Consider the following 10,991-nt stretch of genomic DNA (forward strand, 5'->3'; position numbering starts at 1 on the left):
CGAGACTGTGCCTGAAGAAAAAAAAAAATTCCAGGCAAATTCAACATAATGGGATAAGTACTCCAATAGGAATAATGATAGGATGCTACCCTATCCACATTCGTCAGGCAGGGAGTTTCAAATGGTTGCTTAGAAGACATGACATCTCAGCTGGATCCTAACGGAAGAGGATCTTTTTCCTACCTGGCTTCAGGGTAATAGTTCCCATATTCTATAGTTTTCAACTGACTAAGCAGTTATATTTCTGTCTTTTTTGCTCAACAGCCATTACTATCAATAACAAAGGTTAAGAAAGCATTCTGGGACTTCTAAGTGTGGTACCCTTTTTTGTGTTACAAAAATATGAAAATGAAAACAACCAGACAGTCTCTCCAAGAAGTAAATTACTCACAGTGCCTTCAATCTCTGAATAGAGTCCTGACCAGAAGCTGAAAGTGCTTTTATCCAGTTGATAAAGTCGAGATTTCTCAAATGTTTCAGAATCCATGATCTGTCCTAACTCCGGTGGTACATGAGTTGTTGTTTTATATATCCTTCTCTGAAATATTTTAAAGAAAACACTTTAGTGAAACAGTCGATTGTTTATTACAATAGTCATTTATGATCAAACATTGAATGGTTTATGGCTTGCCACTTAGATCTGTTGAATTTGCTTTACACCTACACAAATATTGCACTTGATCAAATACATGAAACGACTGATGCAGGAAAATAAAAGCAGGCCGGGCGCGGTGGCTCACGCTTGTAATCCTAGCACTTTGGGAGGCCGAGGCGGGCGGATCACGAGGTCAGGAGATCGAGACCACGGTGAAACCCTGTCTCTACTAAAAATACAAAAAATTAGCCGGGCGTGGTGGCGGGCGCCTGTAGTCCCGGCTACTTGGAGAGGCTGAGTCAGGAGAATGGCGTGAACCCAGGAGGTGGAGCTTGCAGTGAGCAGAGATCGCGCCACTGCACTCCAGCCTGGGTGACAGAGCGAGACTCCGTCTCAAAAAAAAAAAAAAAAAAAAAAAAAAGAAAATAAAAGCAGAACAAGAGAACCTGAGGTAACCTGATTGGTAAAACTATAATCAGGGTTGTCATCACACTTCAGTTTGTATATGTAAACCAAAGTTGTAACATCACAACTTTGTTACATGTACTACTCATTCCGGGTATTACATACCTCCTATAATACGGAAAACAAATTCATGGAAAGGAGAAGCACACATGCTAACTGTGAGTATGAACAGATACTGAGGCTGCTCATTAAATTTGGTCCTAAATGCCAGAAATTTGAGGAGCACCAGATGGAAACATATCAGGTCTGTGAGAGAAGACCAACTTTCAGCCGGGCACAGTGGGTCATGCCTGTAATCCCAGCACTTTGGAAGACAGGGGCAGAAGGATTCCTTGAGCCCAGGAGTTCAAGACTGGCCTGAGCAATGTGGTGAAATCCCATCTCTACAAAAAATACGAAAATTGCTGGGCGCGGTGGCTCGCGCTTGTAATCCCAGCACTTTGGGAGGCCGAGGCGGGCGGATCACGAGGTCAGGAGATCGAGGCCATCCTGGCTAACACAGTGAAACCCCGTCTCTACTAAAAAAAATACAAAAAATTAGCCGGGCGTGGTGGCGGGCGCCTGTAGTCCCAGCTACTCGGAGAGGCTGAGGCAGGAGAATGGCGTGAACCCGGGAGGCAGAGCTTGCAGTGAGCCGAGATTGCGCCACTGCACTCCAGTCTGGGCGACAGAGCGAGACTCCATCTCAAAAAAAAAACAAAAACAAAAACAAAAAAAAAAAATACGAAAATTAGCCGAGTGTGGTGGTGTGCACCTGTGGTCCCAGCTACTTGGGAGGCTGAGGTGGGAGGATCACTTGAGCCTGGGAGGCAGAGGTTGCAGTAAGCCCGTATTGTGCCACAGCACTACACCCTGGGTGACAGAGACTCTATCTCTTAAAAAAAAAAAAAAGGAGAAAGATCAACTTTCTCATTATACTAAATTATAAAAGGTAAGGGTAATTTCGGTCCAGGAAATGTAATACAGAGAATGGATACCAAACAAAATAATGGGCCACTACAACATGCTTTCCCTATATATTGTTGTGTGCCAATAAAAGCTGAGGGGAGGTCGAGCATGGTGGCTCATGCCTGTAATCCCAGCCCTTTGGGAGGTGGAGGCAGCAGGATGACTTGAGTCCACGAACTCCAGACCACCCCAGGCAACATCTCTACAAAAAAATCAAAAAATTAGCCGGGCACAGTGATCCGCACCTGTGGTCCTAGCAACTCAGAAGGCTGAGGTGGAGGTGGAGGGGTCATTTGAGCCCACGAGTTCAAGGCTGCCTTCAGCTATGATGATGCTACTGTGCTCCAGCCTGGGTGGCAGAGTAAGCCCCTGTCTCTAAATACAATAAATAAAGATTCTATCCTGGCCAAGATGGTGAAACCCCATCTCTACTAAAAATACAAAAATTAGCTGGGCGTGGTGGCACATGCCTGTAATCCTAGCTACTCGGGATGCTGAGGCAGGAGAATCTCTTGAACATCCCCCCCCTCTGCGCGCTGCTGGCAGTGTCACAGACACACTCTTCCCCTTGCCGACTCTCCCTAGTCCCTCCTAGTTTCTTGCAGTGAGCCGAGATCGCGCCACTGTACTCCAGCCTGGTGACAGAGCTAGACTCTAAAATTAAATAAATAAAGAAAGATTAAAAATAAACAAATAAAAGTTCAGATCTCTAATCCATGGTTATCTCAGGTAAATTGTTAACTTTCACTTTCTATTTTACCATTTTAATATTTTAAACTAAAATGATGATTTTATGAAAAACGAAAAATATATTTTATTTAATTTTATTTATTTATTTATTTAGATACTGAGTTTCACTCTTGTCGCCCAGGCTGGAGTGCAGTGGCCCAATCTCAGCTCACTGCAACCTCCACCTCCTGGGTTCAAGCGATTCTCCTGCCTCAGCCTCCCAAGTAGCTGGGACTACAGGTGCCTGCCACCACACTCGGCTAATTTTTCTATTTTTAGTACAGACGGGTTTTCGCCACGTTGGTCAGGCTGGTCTCGAACTCCTGACCCCAGGTGATCCGCCCATCTCGGCCTCCCAAAGTGCTGGGATTACAGGCATGAGACACCACGCCCGGCCCGAGAAGGTTTTTTTTTTGGTTCTTTTTGTTGTTTTTTTTTTCAAGCAGAAACAATATATGCACTTTAAGGAGAAATAAGAGGGCAAGTTCTTGGAAGCACTGCAAAGTCCTATGGTTAGGCATGATTACCTAAAACGTCATGAGGAAGTTGGGTGTCTAAATCCTTTTAAAGGCTTATTTCAAAGATAAAGGAGGCCAAGTCTGGGCTCAAGGATCCCAAGGAAGCTGCACGGAGGGCACAAGAGCCCAAGTCTTCCTCCAGGCCCTAACGGGATTGGGTCCCATGATAACGTTACAGAAAACCTCCTTGACGCACCAAGACCCCCCTCAAAGCCACAGTCCGCCATCGGGCCAAGTTACGAGACTCAGCAGGGACCACAGAGACAAGACTGGCGCGGGGACTGGAGCAACCAAGAGTCTCAGGGTCGAAGCCAAGGCTAGTCCAAGGCTGGCGGGGTATGGGGGTCAGGTTGGACCCTGTCTAGGCTCACCTGCCGCTGTGCTAGGAAGGTCTCCCAAAGATACACTGTCCAGGAGAAGAGCAGCACGGCCCCGAAGATACGCTTCTCTGCAGGCATCTCCCACAAAGTGTCCAACGATGCCCACATCCCCATGGCCACCCGGTTCCGCCGGCTCCTTCAGCGTGCACCGGTGCCACACCGACACTCGTCCCCTCAGAGCGTTCCCGCGGTGTCACAGCAATATCCGTTCTTTCCGAGGGCCCCTACGCCGATACCCGCCCCCCATCCCTCCCTCTGCGCGCTGCTGGCAGTGTCACAGACACACTCCTCCCCTTGCAGACTCTCCCTAGTCCCTCCTAGTTTCTACAGGAAAAGCCCCAGCCCCACCTTCCTCACTTCCGGCCCAAAGAGGGCGGGGACCCAGACGCCGAGTTCCGGGCCCGGCTGAGCTGTGTTGCATCAACATTCTTCCCCCACGTCTTGACGCTGGGTTCCAGCCTAGGGTTCTGGCTTTCCTCCTGGGCCAGTGAACGCGGAGAAGTCCTCCTCTTTCTAATCTCCAGAGCCGCAGTTCCATCCCCTGGGTCAGCGGCTTACCCTGACTGGGCTGCGGTATCTGCCCTCCTTCCTCCAGCAAGGCGACAGGTAGTCGGGGCTGGGGCCGGAACTGAGTGAGTGGGCCGCGGCTCCCGCCTGAGGTGGCTAGGAAGGACTGGACAGCAGCCGACTTCCCAGGCTCTGAAAATCATGCCTCTGAGTTAGAGCTACCTCAAAAGCAAGACCAGGCATTAGAAATGGAGTCTTTGGGCCAGTATTGGGGTGTTCGGAATTCAAGCGTATGAGAGAGTGGACGGTAGCGTTAAGAATGTGCATTTGAAGATCTCGTCTCAACCACCCCAAGTGTAGTCAGAGGCGGCGTTTTCCCTGCGAGAGTGCCCTGGAACAAAGCAAGGATAGCGTGGGTTAGACATACCTGAAATGAAAGCGTCTTACTTTATCTAGGTACATATTTGCATCAGTATAGGCGCAAGCAATGTCATTTCTCTCTTGGAATTCAGAAGTGAAATATGGTGACTGGGACGCCTGTACATTGCTTTGACTTAAAAGTTGAAGTCAATTATTCTGACCGAAAGTTAATCTGATGATTAATTGGTTAAACATACTATCGTTGCTAATTAGCATAATTATTATTTACAATAAAGTGAGCTAAATAGCTACAACTAAAATATATTTAAATTACTGTGATATTGTGATGCTAAAGATGTGTTGAAATTAATATCTTGAATTTCTCAACCCTGCCTAAATGCCTCTGAGAGTAATTAGTATAATTAAAAGTCACTAGAGAAAGTGAATGATTCTAATAACAGGATAACAAATTCTTTTCAAGTCAGATGGTTTCCAGTTCTTTGCTTTCAACAAAATTAATGGTGGCCCATGAATTGTCAGCTGATGAAGGAACACTATTTGGTTTTTGGCATGCAACTCGGAAAGAAACCAAACGATTGATTGACATGCTTACAACAAAACTACTAGCATTCTCACCTATTTATGTAAAACCATTTCTCAGCACTTACATCTGTGAAAACAACATAATTGAAAATGAGGCTGGGCCCGGTGGCTCACGCTTGTAATCCCAGCACTTTGGGAGGCCGAGGCGGGCGGATCACGAGGTCAGGAGATCGAGACCACGGTGAAACCCTGTCTCTACTAAAAATACAAAAAAATTAGCCGGGCGTGGTGGCGGGCACCTGTAGTCCCAGCTACTCAGAGAGGCTGAGGCAGGAGAATGGCGTGAACCCGGGAGGCGGAGCTTGCAGTGAGCCGAGATTGAGCCACTGCACTCCAGCCTGGGCGACAGAGCAAGACTCCGTCTCAAAAAAAAAAAAAAAAAAAAAAAAAATAGAAAATGAACCCTGTTAATCCACCAGTAGGAACTATTCATCCAGATAAATGAATTAATTGGTGGGTCAGCCCCATCTATCTCACTAAGAGATGTGTTCCCAATAGAATTTCAACTTTTATAACTGTGTATTATCAATATTTGTAATCGTGTCATTTTGATCCATTGTATACTAAAGATTATCATGATGATTACTCACTTCAGAAGAATTCCAGCATAGAGCCATAAAGTTAAACGAAATTTTTTTAAGGTTTACTACATATGTCATATTTTTATTGCAAAGAAGTGATCAATAAAAGGTTGTTCAAACATCAGAGTATTACATTTGAATAACATTTTTTGTTAGAGTACAATCTAAATATGTTAGAGATAATAAAAGAATGTTGGAGAGCTCATTAGTGTATATTTTAATGGATAATGGTGGTTATTCAGTTGTTATGTAGGTTCTCTTGGATACATTATAAAGAGTGATTTAACAGTTTTTAAAATTCTTTACTCTATCCTGAAAAGTTGCAATGATTTAACAGTTTTATCTTAAAATGTCAGTATTTACAATTTGCAAGAATTTACGTCCATTGCAACTATTTGAATTTATGATGGAACTAGTTAGATACCAACTTAAACATATGAGGGGTAAGCACTTTTTCAAAATTTTCTCTCCCTCAGGCCACCATTGCTATGCCCTCTTCACTCTTGACTTCAGCTGTCTGTGAGTCCAAAGCCTCACAGGAGCTTCTACCACCCAAGCTTTGTGGCTAAGGGCACAGGTTTAGAGTCAAGCTGCTTGATTGCCAGCCACGGCTGCACCATGTATTAGCAAGTTCTTTAATCTGTCTGTGCATCAGATCCTCATCAGTAAAATGAGAATAACATAGTATGTACTCACTTTCTCGTATTGTTAGGATCAAATGAGAAAATTCATGTAAAGCTCTTAGCAATGTAGATGGCCCTGAGTGCCCAATAAAGGTTAGCTACTGCTTGGGAGAGGGGCATCATAGCATTGAACTGTCACCATGTGTCTGAAGAGATAGGAGAGTAGGAGGCCGAGGTGTCAAAAAGCCAAGACTGACTGGAATTCATTCATTCAATAAATACTGAATGTCTGTGAAATGCCAGACGCATTTCCAGGTGGCAGGGATATAGCAGTGAACCAAAGCCCCTCTCCTGGAGCTTACATTCTTAGCTGGGGTGGATGCAGTGTTTGATAAATAATAAGCAAATATTTAATAGTAAACGTGGAAGTGGTGATAAGTGCTATGAAGAAAAAGCAGCAAAAAGCCAATACAGCATGTTGGTGTGAGGGGTGCTGCTTTACCTAAGTTGGTCAAGGAAGCCTTCTCAGATTAACTGGCATTTGAGTCCCCCCAAAAAAGTAAGAGAAGAAGCTGTGTGGATATCTGAGGAAACTGCCAGTCAGAGTGAAGAGCAAGTGCAAAGGCCCTGAGATTGGCCAATGCTTATCATATCTGAGGAATGGCAAGAGGCTGTGGAAAGAGTAAGGAAGAGGGGGAGTGCAGATCCATGCCATCATGCAGTCTTTTAGTTAAAAGACTTTTACTTAGAATGAAAGAATAAGCCATTGCAGGATTTTGAGCAGAGCATTGCAGAGTTTTGAGCAGACAATCCTCACTACAACGTGGAGAATAAATTTAATGGGGAATGGAAGGAGGGAGTGCAGTTAGGAGGCCATTTCAAGAATCCAGGTGATTCAGCAGTTGCCAAGGATATCAGAAAAAAAGAAAAAAGAATCCAGGTGAGAGATGGTAGTGCAGACTAATGTGGTGGCAGTGGAGAACTAGTGAATTATGGAAAGTGAATAATCACTTGTTTCTCTTTTCAGAAAGACAGTACTAATAGAAGGGCTGGCCTGTGTGGAGTCTAAAAATGGGAACCTCAAAACGGGCTGTTGGCAGGATTTTGCTAAAGGAGAAAGACTGGCAGGGTGTGCTGGCTCACACCTGTAATCTCACACCTCCCTCTTTGGGAGGCCAAGGTGGGATAATTGCTTGAGTGCCGGAGTTCGAGACCAGCCTAGGCAACACAGTGAGACTTCATCTCTATAAAAATAAAGGAAAATGACTGAATTTGAAGGATAAAAATTATTATCCCTAGAGTGATAGACATTGCTGTAGGGTAGTCCATCTACCCTGTGTAACCTAAATGATACAGTTGCTCTCAAGCTTTTTCCCTATCTTGCCTTGATTCTCTGCTTACCAAGCATTCAAGTTCCCTTAATTGAAACTCTGGCCATAAGTGCTCCAGACTCAAGAAAATAATGATCCCCCTTGGCTGGGCGCAGTGGCTCATGCCTGTAATCCTAGCATTTTGGGAGGCCAAGGGGGGTGGATCACTTGAGGCCAGGAGTTTGAAACCAGCCTGGCCAACATGGCGAAACCCCCTCTCTACTAAAAATACAAAAAAAAATAACAATAATAACCAGGCATGGTGGTGGACGCGTATAATCCGGAGGCTGAGGCAGGAGAATCGCTTGAACCCGGGAGGCGGAGGTTGCAGTGAACGGAGATCATGCCACTGCACTGCTGCCTGGGTACCCTTAACAAGAGCGGCTGTTATTTCTTTTGCATCTGGCTCATTCTACTTTCTAGCTCATACATTCTGTCTCTCATATAGGCTACTAATTCTATGTTACTCCCTGTTAAAAAAGAAAAAAAAAAACCCTATAATGGTCCATTTATGATAGTATAAAGCCCAACCTATATATGGTATATATGGTATGACCTTTGAGGTCCTTCATTACCTGACATCAGTCACTCTTCAAAAGCCTTCTCTTTTGGCCGGGCGCGGTGGCTCACGGCTGTAATCCCAGCACTTTGGGAGGCCGAGGCGGGCGGATCACAAGGTCAGGAGATCGAGACCATCCTGGCTAACACGGTGAAACCCTGTCTCTACTAAAAATACAAAAAATTAGCCAGGCGTGGTGGCGGGTGCCTGTAGTCCCAGCTACTTGGGAGGCTGAGGCAGTAGAATGGCATGAACCCGGGAGGCGGAGGTTGCAGTGAGACGAGATTGTGCCACTGCACTCCAGCCTGGGCAACAGAGCAAGACTCCGTCTCAAAAAAAAAAAAAAATTATATATATATATATCCTTCTGGGCAGGGCACAGTGGCTCATGCCTGTAATCCCAGCACTTTGGCAGGCCAAGGCGGGTGGATCACCTGAGGTCCGGAGTTCCAGACCAGCCAGGTCAACATGGTGAAACCCCATCTCTACTAAAAATACAAAAAGCCAGGCATGGTGGCAGGCGCCTATAATCCCAGCTACTTGGGAGGCTGAGGCAGGAGAATCGCTTGAACCCAGGAGGCAGAGGTTGCAGTGAGCTGAGATCACGCCACTGCACTCCAGCCTGGGCAACAAGAGCAAAACTCTGTCTCAAAAAATAATAATAATAAAATAAAAATATACTTCCATGATGATCCCCCTCAGGAATATTATCTTCCATTTCTTTGTCTGCCTATGTAATCATTTATGGGACACCTCAATGTCACTTCCTTTCAAAGCCTTTCCTGGCCCCACCCTGTATTCACCCACCTGTTTTTGCATTTAATACGCAAAACAGTGAAGTCTCATCCAGGGGTGGCATTTTAACTCCAGTGGATCAGGCAGAAATTACAAATGGTCAAGATTACTCTTCCCTTAGGAAGATGCCACTTTGGAGACTGCTATTTTTTTTTTTTTTAAGACAGGGTCTCACTCTGCCATCCAGGCTGCTTGCTGCAGCAATCTCCTAGGCTCAAGTGACCCTCCTGCTTCAGCCCCCTGAGTATCTGGGACTGCAGGTGTGCACCACCACACCCAGCTAATTTTTTAATTTTTTGTAGAGATAAGGTCTCACTATGTTGCCCAGGTGGGTCTCGAACTCCTGAACTCGAGCAATCCTCCTGCCTTGGCCTCCAGAGTGCTGGGATTACAGGCGTGAGCCACCGCACCCAGCCTTACATTGTGTCTTCTTTTTTTTTGTTTGTTTTTTTGTTTTGTTTTTTTTTTTTGTTTTTTTTTTGAAATGGAGTCTCGCTCTGTCGCCCAGGCTGGAGTGCAGTGGCGCAATCTCGGCTCACTGCAAGCTCCGCCTCTTGGGTTCATGCCATTCTACTGCCTCAGCCTCCCAAGTAGCTGGGACTACAGGCGCCCGCCACCACGCCTGGCTAATTTTTTTGTATTTTTTAGTAGAGACGGGGTTTCACCGTGGTCTCGATCTCCTGACCTCGTGATCCGCCCGCCTCGGCCTCCCAAAGTGCTGGGATTACAGGCGTGAGCCACCGTGCCCGGCCATTGTGTCTTCTTGAGCAGCATAGCCAGTTTTTCCCCAGCATGGCAACAAATCACTTTATACCAAATGAAATGTTTTTTTTTTCTGTAGACCTCCTCTGTGGGTATGAAATATTTCATTTAGGTGCCAGATAGTTACACAGTGTTTCAAATGACCATGATCTCATTTATTGGGGCAAAAATGCACACACTATAAGGTTGGTGGAATCTGAGGCCTCGCTGAGAGAACCATTTTCTGCCACCTCCCAGGTGGGCCATCTCTCTCTCTCAGGGTACGCACTCATTGAGTGGAATCTCTCCATTCTTCCCTCCCTGCCAAGGAGAATTCTCCTCAGTTCAAGATGTTATGGCCAGGTGTGGTGGCTCATGCCTGTAATCCCTGCACTTTGTTATGCCAAAGTGGGCAGATTACTTGAGGTCAGGTGTTCAAGACCAGCCTGGCCAACATGGTGAAACCCTGTCTGTACTAACAATGCAAAAATTAGCAAGGCGTGGTGGTGCACACCTGTAATCCCAGCTACTTGGGAGGCTGAGGCAGTAGGATCACTTGAACCCAGGAGGTGGAGGTTGCAGTGAGAAGAGATCCTGCCACTGTATTCCAGACTGGGTGACAGAGCGAGACTCTGACTCAAAAAAAAAAAAAAGTTATGACTCCACTGTATTATAATTCCCTGATCTGAAATTACTTTTCCATCCAGTCAAACTGAATGCTCCTGAAGCACTCAGGAAAGATTCCTAGGGATTATCACAATGCTTAGCATAGAGTAGGTATCAGTAAAAGTTGGATAAAATCAGTCTCCTTTATGTCACTCTGTATCTACTCCCACCCTTGCCCACTTTTGAGTAATTAATGCAGGAGACCCCTGGACTGCATGTATACCTTTAGGCCAAAGACAAGCACAGGGGTCAGCCTACCTCTAAAGGACAGTCCACTGCAGGGCCCTCAAACAGCACTTTCTTACTTTTTATTATATTTAGTCTAACCTCGTCAGCATGGACCTCAAGGCCATGTACCTGACCACCCTCCCTTCTCTTCCTACAGCCTTAGATTCCAGCCCAGCTATCCTCTCCCATCTATGGCAGCTTATGGTCTCCAGCCTGCTGAGTGTACACCACAATCCTAGAGACATTTTTAACTACCACTATACCCCACCATCCATACAAGTAGAAGCTCAGCCCTACTAAATAGGGAGCCAATCTTTGCAGGG

The 10,991-nt window shown here is 45.7% G+C and overlaps 1 protein-coding gene across 2 annotated transcripts in view; it reads right to left on the minus strand.

The window, feature by feature from the left end:
- The window catches only part of ZMPSTE24 (zinc metallopeptidase STE24), a 47,285-nt gene extending 41,476 nt beyond the window's left edge, over nucleotides 1-5,809 (minus strand). The window contains exons 1-2 of one of the 2 annotated variants that reach the window (XM_055255075.2): nucleotides 3,627-5,809; nucleotides 392-538 (exon numbers count right to left, since the gene is read on the minus strand). In XM_055255075.2, the coding sequence (XP_055111050.1) occupies nucleotides 392-538; nucleotides 3,627-3,749 (270 nt within the window). In that variant the 5' untranslated portion in view covers nucleotides 3,750-5,809. The remainder of the gene's footprint in view (nucleotides 1-391; nucleotides 539-3,626) is intronic. The other variant, XM_063627837.1, reaches the window with a different exon arrangement.
- Nucleotides 5,810-10,991: the final 5,182 nt, after the last annotated feature.

Source organism: Symphalangus syndactylus, chromosome 12, assembly GCF_028878055.3.
Source record: "Symphalangus syndactylus isolate Jambi chromosome 12, NHGRI_mSymSyn1-v2.1_pri, whole genome shotgun sequence".
Lineage (NCBI taxonomy): Eukaryota > Metazoa > Chordata > Mammalia > Primates > Hylobatidae > Symphalangus > Symphalangus syndactylus.